General features: G+C 38.8%; 1 protein-coding gene across 1 annotated transcript in view; it reads left to right on the forward strand.

Annotated features, from left to right (window-relative positions):
* Window positions 1–319: 319 nt before the first annotated feature.
* The window catches only part of dbpa (D site albumin promoter binding protein a), a gene marked incomplete at its 5' end in the record, with an annotated part of 33214 nt that continues 15723 nt past the window's right edge, over window positions 320–17810 (forward strand). The window contains 2 exon segments of the mRNA XM_024298866.1: window positions 320–588; window positions 2832–3021. Coding sequence (XP_024154634.1) covers window positions 320–588; window positions 2832–3021 — 459 coding nt within the window.

The following is a 17810-nucleotide window of genomic DNA, read 5'->3' on the forward strand; positions in this document are numbered from 1 at the left end:
GACGACTGAATTAGCTTCATTTCGCTGGAAGTCCAGAACCATTTTTATGGGTGACATCACACTCGCTTGTTTCAGTTCTCTTGAACTGACTTTTTTTGTTTGTTTTATTTTCAAAACATCTCATCGTTTGACGTGCAAACTCGTCCTTTCTGACCCCACAGTTTCAGTTTATCTCACCTTGTCAGGATGGGAGTGAAGTATTGGTTCTTCTTATCTCTCCTCCTGCCCTTCAACACCAACGGCAGAGCTTCATTCTATAGTACTTTTCACCAAACTGTCTTTCCATCAAAAACAATATTTTCTTCTCCTTCATCCCCAGATAAAGACAAGCCTCTGGATTCAGATGAAGACTCTTTAGGTGTCAACGCCGGGGGTCCCGGTGGGGTGGGAGGAACCCCAGGCTCTGGCCCACTTCGGCCCAACTCCCAGTCAGCCTTTCTGGGGCCACTGTTGTGGGAGAGGACGCTGCCATGTGACGGAGGCCTGTTCCAGCTCCAGTACATGGACCTGGAGGAGTTCTTGACTGAGAATGGGATGGGGATGCACAGCAATGGACCCAGCTCTGCCAGCGCCCAGATCCCCTCTCAGGTAAAATGTCTTTGGTCATCGTCATTGAGATGATCTAAAAGTTTCCATCATAAGCAAAGAAAAAGAAGGAGAGCTTGGAGTGGCCAGCTCGTTGCCAGAAAGGCTTTTAGTTAATTTTCCATCAAAATTGTGTTTTTGTTCAAATGTTCATCTTGTGAAGCTGAAAGTCCTTCAATTCAAGAGCATAGATATAAAAGAAAAACAAATAGAATCAGGCAAGCCAGCATCTTTAAAAGGGTATATCATTCAAAATAAACATTTTTAAAGTTTCATTATGTTAATTCTTCATGAAAAACAACCACAAAGCAGTATTTTATGGAGGGACAATAGTATTATTTGATTTGTGTGTGCGTACTTCTTGATTTGTAACTCATATAATAGATTTGTGTTTACTTGCAATTGTGTATTCACATATACAAAATATAATTTACACATGCACAACTGTAAATTACAACAGCTTGAAACTAACTATACTCACAAATCCTTAAAAAGTACCCACAAATGACTTGATACATACAAAAAACTGCATTTACGTACAAATGTGATGTGAGACTCTTATGACGTTTCAAAGATTTGTGTGTACCATAAGTGATGAGTGTAAATACTGCTAGGTCATCCGGGTTTTATTATCATCCGCTTTGAACTTAGATTGTGAATAAAACCTGGTAAAAGCTTGAAATTTTCCCATTTTTTAAAACAGATATGACCTGCCAATTAATTTAAAAAAGTCTAAATATGCTTTTTTTTTTTTTTTTTTTAAACACTCAACACTAAAGTTTCTCTATTCTCATCTTTCCTTTGTGGCTGCACCTTCCCTGCCAGCTCCTATGCCTCTGCGAGCGCTTGTTCCCACTCACTGCAATAGCAGGCGAGGTCACCCTCGACACCCAGAGAGCGTAGTGGATCAATCAGCCCCACGTCCCGCTCCGTTTAACAATAGCATGTTAGCCCCTTTAAATTAAAAAACAGTGACGGTCATGTGACGTGTTAGGCTAGCTTCAACCATATTTTTACCAAAAATCAAAAAAGTAAATCATAGCCAGAGGGTAGTACTGCAGCATATTCCACCCTTCCTATTTCAAATCCATAGAAATGTAATAGAATGGTAATGTTAATGTAACCTATAAAGCTTATTTTTTATCTGCCTTTTAGCCCCTCGTTTTTACGTTAGCATGTTAGCTTTTAAAAGGCTATGATTAAAACTGCAAGAGACTATAAAGTTATGCTAAAGCAGCCAAACAGGAAATTGGGATTTTGGGCATCAATCCCAAATTATTACAGGGCTAGTATTGCCAGTATCAATATTCATACTGATATTTTTTCAGGACTGAGACTTTTGGAAAATAAAAATGTTTATTATATAATTACAGCAACCTGTACTTAACATAAATCAAATATAGAACATGAGTATTAATAATGGCATAATACCGCCATAATAAGGAGATGACAGTAACTAGTGCAAAATTTAATAAAAGGCAATAATTTAACAAAAATATAAGTAACAGCACTGCAAATATATATGACATGGTAATGATTAAAATGTCAATTCAACAAAAAAATCCTGCCATTGCATGCAAATATGAGGCAAGGTGTTAGAAGGTGGTGCGCTGTTTACACAGACTTCAAATGTTACCAAATTGGGCAGTTTCCTGCACAAATTGGGCAGGTTTTTACTCAAATTTGGCTTTTTTTTAACAATCTGGCAAAACTGCAGACAAAAAGATCCTGCACTTTATGAAGTGAATTCAAGCTCTTTACTGTACGTATTAAAGAAAAATGGCAAAATTAATCAATCTCATCACGCTAGTATCAATACTTAACCTTGGTATTGATACTATCGATGCTCAGATTGGTACGCCAACCCCTAATTTTAAAGCCACTTAGAAAACTTCAGGATTTTTTTTTATTCTATGGTATACATTTTTGGCACAATTAAACCAATTTATTTAGATAAATCTTCAAGAATTTGTTGACACAACTGCAAATCCATCATTCCAGCATTGCCTCTGGCTCAGTCTTATAAGAAATTTATGATGTGTCTTAATCCCCAAATTTATGACATTAATTACTTATGCAGGCCTTAATATTAAGCTGTGTAGTTGTAATATGCTAATAGCTAAAAGAAAAACGACCCAGAAATAGCAAAAAGAAGCTCCGTAGTCCACATCTGATAACTGTTAACAAGTTAACATATAGTTAAGTTAACATATTTTAATGTTTTGTTCTCCATTTTGTCCTCTCAGAGCTCCCAGTCTGCCATTCCCAACCAGAGCTCTCAGTGTCCTCCCACATCTCCTCCACCCTGCTCTTCCTCTTCATCCTCCATGTCCTCCTCGTCCTCTTCCTCCTCGCTTCTCGGATTGGAAACCATCCAGCCACAGCCACCACCACAGCAGCAGCAAAGCATGATGGGAGGAGCTGAGTGCATACACGGTAAGTGGCTGTAAAGTTCAAGCAGTTCATGCAGCGACACACAACGTGGAAATCATTCCAGTTTCAGTCACTTTTAGCTTCGGACTTCTCAAATTAAATTATTTTATGTTCTGGTTTTTAGCATCAGATTAGAATATATTTAGATTCTGTTTTTTGGCTTTATGTCTGAAAACCTGAAAAATGAAACAAAAATTAATATTCAATTATTGTAAGACTTTGAAGCATAAGGAAATTGTTAGGACAAAAAGGCAAACGATCAACACACATTGATTTCTGTCGTAGTTGCTGGAGGCTCAGAGTGAGTACAGATCATTAGTTCCCTCAGCTGCACATGAAGCTGCAGATGCAGCATCCGTGGAGTGATGCGGCACTAGTCATGACCCGTGCGCGCTAAGTGAAGCAGGATTTCCTCTCCTGCCATACCTGCGTATGATGAGTGGCTGCTCGGTGACCCTCCTCAGCTCTCAGCCTGTTATATATTCATAAGTCATTATCTCCTGTCTTTTCCTGCTTTGATTCAAACTGTGAGAACAACAGCTAGCATTTATCTTTTAAATGTATTTATCTACTTTTGGAATTAGAAGCTTTTACAGGATAATTATCTTCATTATTGGTTAATGAGTATTTTTGTATTAATTATTATAATTATTCCATGAGGCCTGTGGTGAGTCATCAATATTAATTATGAGGTGTTTTAAAATTCTCATGGTTGTGTATACTTTTGTTGACTTGGCCCAGGAGCTTTTGTGTTTTAGATGTTGATGCAGCACAGCACCTTCTGGTGCTCCAGTGTTGCATTGCTTTAACTACCACTAAGGTTTGAAGTTCACAGAGATTTTGCACCCAAATTTTGAGAAAAAACATACAAAGAAATGCGAACTCAGCACAGAATAAATGTTATTTTGTAAAGTTGTCTAGAATTTCTCAGGATTGTGTTTGTGATTGTTGCATTTTAACTTATTTATGAAAAAGTCATACTCAAATTTGCAATATTTTTAAACTTTTGTTGATTATTTTTTTTTGTAGACTCTGGTCTCAAATAGGGACGGGCGTATCGATCTTGATAAGTATTGATACTAATGTGCTACAATCAATACTATGGTCGCAAGTTTTCTTAAATATGTACTGAATTTTCATGCAAGCCCAGTTTCCATCTGTCTCCAGTCTCTGGCAACATTGTCTGTGTAAAAGGCGCACCCCTGTGTTTTATTACACACTTTATTAACTAAAAAATTGTGTATTTCCAAAATGATTGTAAAAGTAAACAAATCAAGAAAAAAGTATCGTTACTAAATGAATTAATGAATGACTTTATTGTCATTGTACTTTACGTAGAAAAATTGAGTGCAGTGCAGTCCTCCTTATATTTGTAAATTAAATAAATAAATAAAACCAAATAGTGAAATTGAGACACTCGGCTAGTATCACCGATATCGGTATTGATATTGGTATCAATATCGGCGATACTGGCCTTGTACTTGGTATCAAATCGATACCCAAATATCCAGTATCGGCCACCTCTAGTCTCAAATAATGCTACATGTGTCTAAGCATGCTCTCAGAAGTTTAGCCTTTTTGAATGACTAATACAAGCATCTACTATCTATAAAAGTTAATTATTTAACATTTTCTTAGAAACTGTTGTTTGTGTAAGCCACGCCCACAATTGTCCTTATCACATCATGGGATTTATGGATGTACTCCGCTTTAAGATTTTCAGGCTCTCAGGTTTTTCAATCCTTTAAAACAACCATTGACAATAACTATGTTTTTCTAATGCAAATACCATCCTGTTAACTCCAACGTGCTTTGTAAAGTTCACTGGTCCCTAATATGGTCCCGGTGGCATCCCAAATGCAGAGGGGAATTCTTGTAATTTACATTTGGCAAGCATTAAAAGAAATCAATCATGAGATTTTGGAAATTTTAGCTGCCGGTAGCCTTGTTTAACAATTGAAAGCTGAAAGTTTGTTGAAAGATATTGTGATTTTGTAAAGCTTTAGATGCATCCAAAATATCCCTTTTGTCGTATCCATGCCGTGACACAGTTATGACGTAGAGTGGTACAAGATAGAGAGCAGTGTTGACCTTTATTAACACCCACAAGACAGATCACTGCTTTGTCATCAATTTTTGACTTCTTAAGTGTCTACATTAAAACCCAACACATTCTCAATCCCAAATTGTCACGTTTTTACGCATGGTTGAGGACCCCTCCGAGTCAAAAATTGACATTTTGGGTGTCCCAAACTCGTCATTTTTTGACGTACTGGCTCTTCAAATTAAAAGCTCCCCAACCTCCAGGGTCAACCCGGATGAAGCTTTACATGGTACTGGACGCGGATTGGTACCAGACGTGGAACGTTACCGGTACTGGACGCAGATCCTTAACCATGCGTCAATATGTGACGACTTGACAACAAATACTTTGTAAAACCTGAGGGATTGCATAGCTTATGTTTCGTCAGTATATATATACCTGATAGATCTTAAAGATGGGTTGCAATGCATTGTTGTGCAATATAGTGTTCAATATTATAATGCAAGCCAGGCCAGAGCAATGGAGCAAGAGCAACCACAGCAACCTCACCTACCCTGCTCTGGGGTTAAATGTTCTTTGACAGAATATTTGATGTGTTGGGTGGTGACCCTCAGTCACACAGTGGATCTAGTTGTTCACTAGTCTATACTTGTAGAGTTTGGTTTCTGACCCTGAGCCAAGCTTTTACTTAAGCCTTTTGGGATTGTTCTCTCACTTTCTCATCCATCGATGTATAATCTTTACAGTTACTGACTCATTTTTCTCTAATCTTTTAACAGATTTTCATTTTCTTTTTTCTTTGTTACTACTTTATTTTTCTAGTCTTATAACAGACACTCAGTGTTTTTGGATTTGTATACCTCTTGTTTTCTGACTATTGCAGTTCATCATTTTGTTTTGTCTACATTGGTCAATTAAATGGGCTACTGTTAAAATACTGGTGGGTTTTTGATACAATCCAGACCAAATTGAATACTTATTATTCTTTAGATAAGTGGATGTAAAATGTTTTGGTGGTTTACATCTATCACCTTTCCAAGGTTGTAAAGCGTGCCTGGATTGGCACCGCTTTCTAAACATTTGGCCAACATGTGATAGAAGTGATGCATTAAACACACTTCTCAGAAAGTACAGGGCACAAGCATCAGTTTCCCTGCCCTGTGCCTCTGGTGGACAGGGAAGTGCCATAAAATATCAGTTTCCTGGAGTTGTACAGCAGAATCTCATCTTTTTTTAATATAAACTTCTTCCACCAGCTTACTGAGGCCACTTAGCGCTCAATTTGCCCAAACTGAGATCTCCTCCTCTGAGAGGGAAAGTACAAAATCTGAAAAAAAAGTAAAAGTATATCCTTAAAACAGAAATGAATGTAAATGAAAGCAGCAAACATCACCTTCTTTGCCCCGTTTTGTCCCTATATGTTAAAGACTCTAACAGCTTTTATTTTGAAAGCATACTTAAGTCATAGTTTTGATTAATAAAAGTCCATAGTAACCATACATTTTTTCAAACAAAATGATCACATCCTTTCATGTTCATGTCTTTACATCAAACTTTATTTTATAATTTTTCGTAGAAACCAGTACTTGTATCCATAGCAACCAGTGTTTACATACTCCTAAAGTTTACATGACGTCAAATGACCTTTAGTTGGATTTGACTCTCAGGTTTTGTGCTTTAGCTAGAAGTACTCTATATTTTGTAATGGGGGAACGTCTTAAAGAGATATTGCGACTAACAGAGATCGGTCTTCTTTAGGCGACAGTCTTCAGGAAATCATGTTCCCCGATGACTTACTGTCCAGACGTTTGCGGTACAACATGAAAATGACCCATTCCAGGCCATGCTGGGAAAATCTCTGCACCTTATTGCCAAAAATACAGTACCCAAGTCAGTCTTGTGGGTCGCCACTCAAGTCTCGTGGGTCGTCACTAAAGTTTTGTGGGATGCGACTCAAGTCTCGTGGGTCGCGACTCAAGTCTCATGGGTCGCGACTCAAGTCCCTAAGGTCGCCACTCAAGTCCCTTGGGTCGCCACTCAAGTCTCATGGGTCGTCACTCAAGTCTTGTGGGTCGTAACTGAAGTCCCGTGGGTTGCCACTCAAGTTTTGTGGGTCGCGACTCAAGTCTCATGGGTCGCAACTGAAGTCTCATGGGTTGCCACTCAAGTTTGTGGGACCCAACTCAAGTCTTGGAGGTCACTGCTCAAGTCTTGTGGGTTGCTGCTCAAGGTTGTGGGACCCGACTCAAGTCTTGTAGGTCACTACTCAAGTCTCTTGGGTCGCGGCTCAAGTTTTGTGGGTCGCGACTCAAGTCTCATGGGTTGCCACTCAAGTTTGTGGGACCCGACTCAAGTCTTGTAGGTTACTACTCAAGTCTTGTGGGTTGCCGCTCAAGGTTGTGGGACCCGACTCAAGTCTTGTAGGTCACTACTCAAGTCTCTTGGGTCGCGGCTCAAGTTTTGTGGGTCACGACTTAAGTCTCGGGGGGGTCATGACTCAAATCTCATGTGTTGTGACTCCAGTATTGTGAGATGCAACCCACGAGATTTAAGTTGCAACTCACAGCCGTGAACTGTTACCCGCAAACCGGCTCACCAAAGCTTAAATCCAATTTCATGCCATAAATGGATTAATTTTGTCCCATGATACTATCCCGTAGTTTATAGTAGTGTGAATTATCTTGATAAAATTAGCGAATATGTAGCAGGACTGACTACCGTGACTATAGCGCTGACTTCTTCCGTGAGCCGCGTGGAGCTGATGGACTTAGGGTCGCAAGACTCACAGGTGAGACACCGGAAGTAGGTCAGGGCTGTTAACACCACCAGCCCCTGCCGCCATAGTGAAGGGTAATTAAGGGTGAAGTAGGTGGAACATAGGCCTTTCGTACAGTTTTACATTTTTTTCAACCCCCCCAAATCCTGTGCACTGCACAAAGAGGCTGTGAGTGCTGTTCACGTGATAAGTTTGTAATCTTAACATGCAGCCTGTTACAAATGAGGAAGTTTGCGTGGGTGTCCTACAGGCACTTAAGTATCACATACAGCATTTACGTGGTCAATAATGAACCAGTTTGCGCACCATACTAATGACAAGAGTGTGTCGTAAGGGTACAAAACCACAGCATCATTTGTACATCAAATGTGTACACCACTTCTATTAGCATCACAAATACTTCACGGTACACATTCCATTTTTATGGCGTCCCTTATGGTGGCTGGACAAACCTCAAGGGAACTGCAAGACACACCTGTGCTCCTCCGTGGCTAGGACAACCCAAAAACCTGGAGAACCCAAATGGGTCAACCCCCGTGTCACTGTGCATGTGAATAAGGCTCTAATACTTTTCTTTTATTTTGATAGCTTTTACTATTAAGGGTCCTGAGAATTGTCAGTTGGATCAATGTGGTGGATGCTAAAAATGTGAGGGAAAAGGAAACGGAGAGCTGCAAGAAAGAAAAACAGCAGAGGTTCATTGAGGACAGAGCCGCAAAGAAGAGAACGCTAGTGCTGCAAGTCTCTGCTCCGAGTGCTTCCACGAGAGGCCGAGCGCGTGTCTGAGCGCGAACGTGGATGCGCGTCTGCGTTCCTGTGTGCCCACTGCGCAGAACTTTTGCAGCTACGACGGCTTTAATGGGAGCATCCTTTCATCTGTGTGCGCGCGCTCTTTATTCTGAATTATGAACATGTGACTGGGTTGAGCTTGATGCATCCAGCCAGAAATCCCTCAGGTCGTTGTGGAGCTGAAGTGTTACTACGAAGCTGCAACGAGAGAGAGCTAAACCCAGAAAGATATGGAAAATAGGCTGGAAATAATAATCTCGTCCACATGCACACGCCATACTTTGATTTTAATTCATATACAGAGAAGAAAAAGCAAAGATGCTGCTATGATTTGATCATATTTGAACTCATTTGCTTCTAAAACGCTCCAAATGCAATTTAAGGGAATGCAAAAGACTTACAGCATATATATGGAAATAAAAACGGATGGAATCATAATATTGAACAATGTTAGTCATTAACCTACTTAGAAATACAGAGCATAGATGTTGGGTCTTTTGTCAAAGAAAATTGAGGATTTTTGCCTCTTAAATAATTCAGATCATCAAGCAAAGATGAAAACCACACAGAGAGCCTCTGTTATTTAAAGATCTTTCATTTTTGCAGATTTAAAAAGAAAAAAAAGCTGCAGAATTCAAGAGCTCTTCAGCTAAATTACACTGATGGAGGAGATGGTTCCATCAAATATAGCAACAACAAACGCGAAATATAACTCCATTTTAGTCTAAAAGTCTTTCTTCACATTGAATTAGAAACCCTGATTAAGTGAGTCAAGAGTCCTGCAGTGCCTTTTCATGTTACGGCTCTTTTATGACCTCTTAGATGAGTTCCTGTTGTTGTTTTTTTAAAGTCACTTTAGTCCATCGAGTTTTTTTATTCGTGGAGAATGTGTCCACGAAAAAAAAAAAATGTCTGTTTTTAGACTATTTTCGCTGCTTCATTTTGTCCGGTATTGAGATGAATATCCAAAAAATAGAACGGTAATGAATAAGTCGGGATTACATCGCCTCCATCATGTCAGCGTCTGACATCTGCGACACAAGCTTTACACAGGAATTTTATGTCCTGTCCATCAATCTATGCTGTAGTTTTGTTTGTTTACAACCAAACTTGCTATCTCTTCTTCTACAGCTGTTTCTGGTATTTTAAGTAGTTCTGCGCTTGTCAAAATGATTTACTCCGATCGAATGTTTGCCATATGTAAACGTTTCTTATAATCGGGTAAAGTTTTCCAGGGCCATGTACGCAGATAAATTCTAATCTGATCTTTGATCTGATTTAAGACATTTTGCACATGTAAACGCAGCTAATGTCAGCGAACTTACGGTAATGAGACCGACCATGCAATGCAACGGAGACACACCGCAGACACACCTGTGTAAATCACGCATAACACGTGAAAAGGATTATCTTAGTTGCAAATATGCAAGTTAAAGGATGAGTTTCCTGATACGTTTTAATTTCTCATCCTAAAAACAGCTCAGTTTCACCTTCATTCAAAGACCTGAATGAGCTCAAGAATGCGATGTTTGCCAGAGCTGCGTCAGGTTTCCAAACCTCCAAAGCCAAACACGCTCATGATCACATGTTCTGCTCAAATTTGCTACAGCCACAGAAAGATTAGAAAATGTGAGCATAGCTGAAAGACGACGCCGTCACATCACTACTGAAATGTGGATTAAACAACATGTTTGTCTCATTTAGACAGGCGAAGTCTTCCCTGCAGGAGCTGGTCCAGGTTTTGAATCTCGTTGACAGAGAGATGCAGAAGAGCAAACAGATAAATGTTGGAATGGGGATTTTAAAAAAAGTGTCTCTCTCGCTCAAATAACTTTTATTGTCTTAATTATTCCAATTGTAAAATGTGAATTTAGGGAAGACATTTTGTCTTCTGAATCAAAATTTCTTCCTTTTAATATTTAGATGCTTTTAATTGACTTTGACCTGCTAATAAATGGCATTGTTATGCGTGTTTGCAAACTCAGTAAACAGAGGGGCTTGCATGGAAGAGAATAAATTAGTACAAACATGTGAATCTGCTTACAACTCAACGATCAAGCTTTCATGCGGACATATTGAGTCATTAAAGGTTAAATCAGTTCTAGAGTGAGTTCAGTAAAAGTGGACGGAGATGTGCAGCAGTTCCTCTTTGAGGAGTTCATCTCAGTCCGTGTCAAAGATGCAGATGGCCTCAGGAACGAAGCTGCCCCCTGAAGCCAGCAAAGGAAACAGTCTGTTGCTATGGCGACCGGGCTCCTAGAGGATTTTTCCTGGCTCTAGATCTCAGTCTATGTTTGTGGAAGCCTTGCAGGTCTGGGAGGGTGGTCTTGACGTTGCAGACCACACCCTCTGAGGGCTTTGACATCCCATTCGTGTGGGGATGTTACTGGTCAGGATGTTCTCTGTGATGAAAGAGTAAATGTTGAGTCTGGGGTGGAGCTTAATGTCCAGCAGGGGTTAGGTGCTGACAATCCTTGCTCACATGGATGGTGGACGATCCACTGAGGGGAAGACCAAGATTTCTGGCACAAATGTTCATTTATTACAGTTCTGGCAGTGACTAGCATAAAACATGGACTTAAATATACCTGGTAATCACCAGCAGTGGTACATAATTGAAAACTACATCCTGGTGATGTGAAGAACCTTTTCTTGGCACTCTTTAGTATGTCGGGACCCAATGAGGATGGTTTAGACGGCACAGACTATGGCCTCGTTGGTGCTGACCACATGTATTCCCTAAGATCACAGTATTTCTCATAACTGCTGGCAGAAGGATTAATCAGAAAGATGAAACTGGTTATTCATTTTTTGATGTACTGGCTGTTCCCATCACATCACGTGTCCCCAACCCTCGGGACATGGTACCGGACGATGTAACTGGTCCAGGGTTAGGTATGGGGAACTGTGATGTGGTCAGTGTGCGACTTTGTAGGTCTTCACAGAACTAACGTAAAACAACAGCATAACACATGAGCTATTGTCTTTTATGAAAGGGATAAAGCCACACAAGTGTTCATTATCATAAATTAACGGTGTACATGGAGAGCTGATTGCAAGGGATGGTAAACTGTGGAATGAGGTATTTCAACACATATTATGATATTGTTTAGAAGTTGGTCATCAGTTTTCCCACTGTTTTTCTGTAAATCTGATGTTGTGCCCCTGTTTTTTTTTTTTTTCGGAATTGTTCTACATTAAAAAAACAACCCTTGTTGGTGTAAAAGTACAGTTTGGAAGCCTGTTCTAATAGAAAAACTTCATAAATCCATTTTTTTGTTTGATCTTTTACTGAAGCACAATGTCATGAATTAAAAGGAACATACCTCAGAATTACACTTTTTATAGCCATTATTAAGCTAAAAATAATTGCTATTAAAACAAATACATTCATTAGATTAATTAATCACACAAAAAATTGACCACGTGACAGCACTACAACTAAAATATTGAGCAATATCGAAGCTATAAAGATGTGAACCAGATCAGACAAGGAAAACAAACGCGTTCATGGATCTATTTGTCTACAAGTGGATGCTTCAGAATGGAATGCAGCAGGGAGCTTGTGACCCATCCAGCGTCTTTTCTATATCAAAAACACACTCTTTTTCAATGATCATTATTTTGCCTGATCCTGATTTGCTTAAAAAATACACAGAATTTCAAATTTAAGCTTAATTTTCTTTATATATGTATGTCCTCTATCACAAGAACTGATAAAAACACAATTTTTATCAGAGTGGGTCTTTAAGAAGGAAGTGGAAGTGATACCTGTTGTGTGTTTTTGATAAAGTGGTGCTGTGATGTTCAAACACACATTCTAGATTCAGCAATTCTCAGGTTATTTTATTTTCACTTGACAGATGTTCCCACAAATGAGAGAAACAAGAGTGTAATCACATCACAGACAATCAGACGAGCCGCTAAAAAACACCCAGCTGACAGAGAAAACAAAAAGTCAGGAATTGTTTAGAATTCTTTCAAAATTTGGTGGTATCGGCTGGTATTTGGGGCTCATAGAATCTAAAAGATTCAATTGAATAATTTTTTGTGATGTCTGGCTAAAGTGACATTTCTCTTTCTTTGTTGCGAGGGACGACAGGAAAAAAGAGGCAAATTATGATACAGTGAGTCACGTAGGCATCAGAGGACCTTAATATGAGCTCATAGGAGGAACTAAAACATGCTCACAAAGACTACAAAAGAAAGTCAAAATAAGAGCTCGGAAAATAGAAGCCACGGAAACTTAGAGGGAACGCAACAGGCAGGTTAGACTGGTCAATAAAATGAAAGTAGAGTAAAGAAAAACACATTTTCTGAAATAAATCAAATGCTGACAAGAACAGGCTTTGAAAAAACAGCAGCTTAACACAACAACACCAAACCTAAACGGCAAAAAAGTGAGAGATCTGTGGAGAAAAGTGAGATCGGAACATTTTGTTCCAGCAGCTTTTCAGCGCTGAACCTCTGTGCACGCCGTGTGTCAGATGTTCGGATGCGAAGCCGATGCCACGTTATCGCAGATCGGAGTAACCCCATGTGACCCCTAACCATGGGAACTGCAATACCCATATGTTGTGTCCAGGCTTAGAGGGTTTAGCAGGCTCTCAGTATTATTGAGAATGTCATGTGGACGTCGTCACGGAGAGGCAAAAGTTCAGATTTTAAGAACCGCCGCTCAAAGGTGGACAGATGTTGGGAGTTTTTGTCATCTGAAATAGTCAGCAAGCAGCTTTGCTGCAGCCTGTGAGGATGGTGACTCACAGCATCACAACAAATAAATAGAATTTAAAGAGGTTTCATTTTCGCACTACAGTCGGTTAGCTGGGGAGCAATATTTTGATTGAAATTACAGTCTCCTCAAAGAAAATAAGCACATAGCAACCAGAAAGCCTGTCGCATTTCCGGTTGCACTTTAGTCAAATTAGTACATTTTCTGATTTCCTTTAGCAGCTATTGTTTAGATTAGTCACAGCCGCAGTGTTTATCCTCAATTGGAATTCGGCTGTAATCGTTTGTGGCTTTAGTCAAAATAATTCAGAGATATCGGAAAAGCATTCATATGGCTATTTTAAAGAACTAAACTACAGTGGCCCGGAAGTGCAAATCATATCAACAAATCACTGGACACAAAAACATTTTAAAGATCACATTAAAAAGGAAAAAAAAAATAAAAGCAAAATTATTGAAATAAAAACATAATTAAACAAATAAAGTTATACGAAATAAAAACGAAACATTTTGGAAAACAACTTAATTTCCAGAAATCAAAAAGAAATGTAACAAAATAAGAAACCTGAAATTCAAAATAAATAAATAAATAAAAATAAGAAACCCGAAATGTTAAATTTTTGACCCTTGAGTTTTTTTAAATGTGTGTTCAGTGTCCTTCAGTGTTCAAGTTTTCTGATTATAGTGTTCTGTTTTATTCGCGGGGGTTGGAGACCGGAGACATCCGCAAACCCGCGAATACCGAGAACCCCCAACCCCCACCCCTGCAGCCAAAGACTACCCGTTACCGATCCATACTCATCAAAAACAGTTCTGATCATACTTTGTAAAACATTTATTAAAGAACATTAGTATTTTGAAGAGTTTTTTTTAATTATTCAAAACAAAACTTATTTTGTTCCACAACGTAGGGCTACTTTAAGACACAGATGAGGAGTGTCACTCTGTCTCTCTGTGCCTTAAAGGGTAACCAAACAAGACAGTTGGAGGCTGACTCCACCCACAGCCGAAGTGCAAAAAACCAGTCAGAGGGGTGGGGCTTGGGAACAGGACTGTAATCATTACTGGAGCTGCAGATCATGATGTGGGACTTCTGAAAAGACCCGTGACTTAAATGGTTTGACCAATCACAAAATTCAACTGTAATACCTCGATTCAGCCTGTAGGGGGCACACAGAGTGTTTTTGACTGTATTTTCAAGAATTAAAAAGTTTATTTTAATTTTTCAAAAAAATGGCAACAGACAGGACTTTTAAAGCCTCATTTATAGAGGTCAACCGCCAAAAAAGTGGATTTAAAACTTATAAACGGAGCTTCACGCTAAATAACTTTTGGTAAAAGTGATGGTCAATCTTCATCATCCAATCAGTGATATCCTATAGTACCACTTTTTCTGTTTACCGCAAAAGAGAAAAAAAAATTCCGAAAATAAACTAATTTTCTGAAATCAAAGGGAAAATTTGAATAAACGAAAGGCAATAAGAAACCAGTAAAGGCAGGTGTTGTCCGGTTTCTTATTTTGTGTTATTTTTTTATAGATTTCATTTTGAATCCTGAAAATTCCTGGAATTCTTCTTGGAATTTTTATATCATTTGTTTTGCTTATTTAAATCTTATTGTAATCTTTAAAATGTTTTTGCATCAAGTGATTTTTTTTTTGGTTTGAATTGCAATTCAGGGCCACAATATTTTAGTTCTTTAACATAATAACTGCTCCGTGAAGGTTTTTCCGGTTTCTCCCCAAAAAATAATAATTAAAGCTTAAAGGAATTCTATTTACACAGGCAGCTCAACAGAGTAACGCAAAAATGAAAAGAAAAAAAATGTGCATAAAGTAAGAGTGTGCAGTATTTTCGTTAAAAGCTTCAGTGCTTCAGTTGCAGCTTTTGGTTAATTTAGATTCATCCTCTATCTCTGGAATATATTCCTAAAGGCAGAATGTGAAATAATGTGAGGACAAATGCAAATAGGATCACTCTGTGGTGTTTCACATCGAGCTGGATTTTGAGCCATAAATCCTCAAATCAAACATAATCCAGAGTTTAGATTGATGGATTGGAAGATGAACAATCCAGAAAACAATAATTAGTCTGTTAGTTTCTAACTAATTAGGCTGAACGTTGTGTGAAAGCAGCATGAATGCGGCTGGTGGTGTGAGAGCACCCGGGGAGGCGAGGGTTAACCCAGACTCTGACTCTGCACTCTTGTGAGGCTGCACAGAGCCAGCGCTGCTGGAGGGAGCAGCGCCTTTCGCTTTGCATGTTTGGAAATCTCCTGCTCCGTCTCTCACACGCCCGGGCCATGTGCGAGCGCCGCGTCACGTGCCGCTGCAGAGATCATCCAAGCAGGAGAGGCAGCGTGCGAGCTCGCCGGGGGAAGGGAGGGGCCGGAGGAGGAGGAGGAGGAGGAAAGCGAGAGGAGAGCAGGGGGAGAGGAAACTGTGCAGATAGCGCGGCGAATAAACACCGGGCACAAAAGAGAAAAAAGGAAGACGAGCTCCAGAAAGAAGCAAACAGCATTCCTGACGATAAAAACATGGGTTCCTTTTAGCCACGGAAAGCACTGTCGAGAGGAATAAAAGCATAAAACTGCTTCGACCTTCACAACAAAACAAGAAAAGATGTTTAGCAAATGGATTCTAGTCTTAAGCAGCTCCTTCAAAATAAAGTCCCTTCACTAAATTCTTCTAAATCACACGTTTACTTATTTTTCTGGGTTAAAATGAAGGTTAAATATCAATCAAATCGAAACATAACTAAGATATCAAATATTCTCTCAGAATAGTAGATTTTAATTTCTTCAGGAGGACTGTTTTCCCCTCAATATCTGCTGTTGGTGCTGTTAGATATTTTAGTTAGTCAGTGCAGCTTTAACTGCCTAAGGGGAAGAAGGTGCAGTGCTTGTGTGATCACTTTAAAACAACGCCTGACTGAAACCTCAAAACACCAAAGAAACTGAGGGAGACAGCAGGAATTAGTCAGCAGGTCTTCGTTTCAGTCCATCTCAAACAGACTTTCCAGTCCTGTGAGTTCAGTCCAGAGCCAAGAGCTTCCAGGTTGTTTCTACTGCAGCGATGCTTTCATCGTCTGGTCTGAGTCGCTCCTTCTGGAAGGAAGAGAACATCACAGGTGAAGTGAAAACACCCACAAGTAGCGAGCGTTGCTAAATCACACTGCAACAGAGCGAAGCTGCGCGGACGCTTTCTGTCTGATTATCTCATAAAAAAATCATACGAGCTGACAGGAAGAACTTCACAAGGTTTTCCGAACACTTCACGGCAGAATTGGTAGAAGACGGAAGACTAAAAATTTCCTGATTAAAAATAAACACAGAAATAGACACAACATATCCAAATAATATAGAAAACAACATTAAGGATCACACATACTGACCAAGCTTCTGTAAATGCTTATTTCTGTGTACAGTTTACAAAAAATATTTATCATGGGATCCATTATCCTTATTGTAGGTAAAAAATTGACTTGGCAATACTTAATCTGGCGATACTTGTTTCGATTTAAACTTCTGACAAGGTGAAATTTCACTAATTATTTATGAGCGCCCTTCAGGGTCTTACTTTTATTTCCCACCTAATCCTCCCACCACTAGTGATGGATAAGCTACATTTAGCAATGTTGAAATTAAACCACATTCTATTTCCTCAATCATACTTTTGGAAGCTTATTGGATTAAGCACATTCATTCTATGTTTTTTTTTTTAACTATTATACTAAAAATATTTTGTTGTAGAAATCCCACAATATTGACTGTTCCCTATAAGAACAAATAATCTTAATTTACCAAAAGAAAAGCTTCATGAATTTGTGGGTAAAAGCAACTTGAGATACAGTTAGTGTTTAGCATTGTGATCATTAAATAAAAATTATTTTACAATTTTATTACCATGACAGATGTATTAATATTCAGGTAGAGTTTTTTTCTAAGTCATACTCTTAAAAAAATTGCGAAAAATTGTTCTTGTACAGTCTTGGGATATATTGCGATTTATATCATATTGTGAGCCGTGTATCACGATATGTATCATATCGACAGACTCTTGCCAATACACTCACCTAGTAATCAGTGTTTACTTGTTTGTCATAGAAGTTATGATCTAAATAAATAAATATACAAAATCTGTTAGGTGTAATCCAGGAAGTAGAATTACAGATGTTTTAAGGTGGTTAAATCACTTTTTTTTTACACTTTTCTTGGTCAGACATGAAGATTTTCACACTTTTCTCGCTTGTTTAAACTCTCAAAGTTCTAATACTTGTGGAAAAATAAGTTCATTATTAAAAGATGAAATCAAAGATCTGATCACGATCGAAGATTTATGTAAATTCAGTGAGCTGAACACATTCTACACTAAAAACAATCAACCCCAAAGATATAGTGAATGTACACTGTGGATCCAATGCATTGCATTCATCGTTGTATATGGTTACATTT

The sequence above is a fragment of the Oryzias melastigma genome, linkage group LG11 (genome assembly GCF_002922805.2).
Source record: "Oryzias melastigma strain HK-1 linkage group LG11, ASM292280v2, whole genome shotgun sequence".
NCBI lineage: Eukaryota > Metazoa > Chordata > Actinopteri > Beloniformes > Adrianichthyidae > Oryzias > Oryzias melastigma.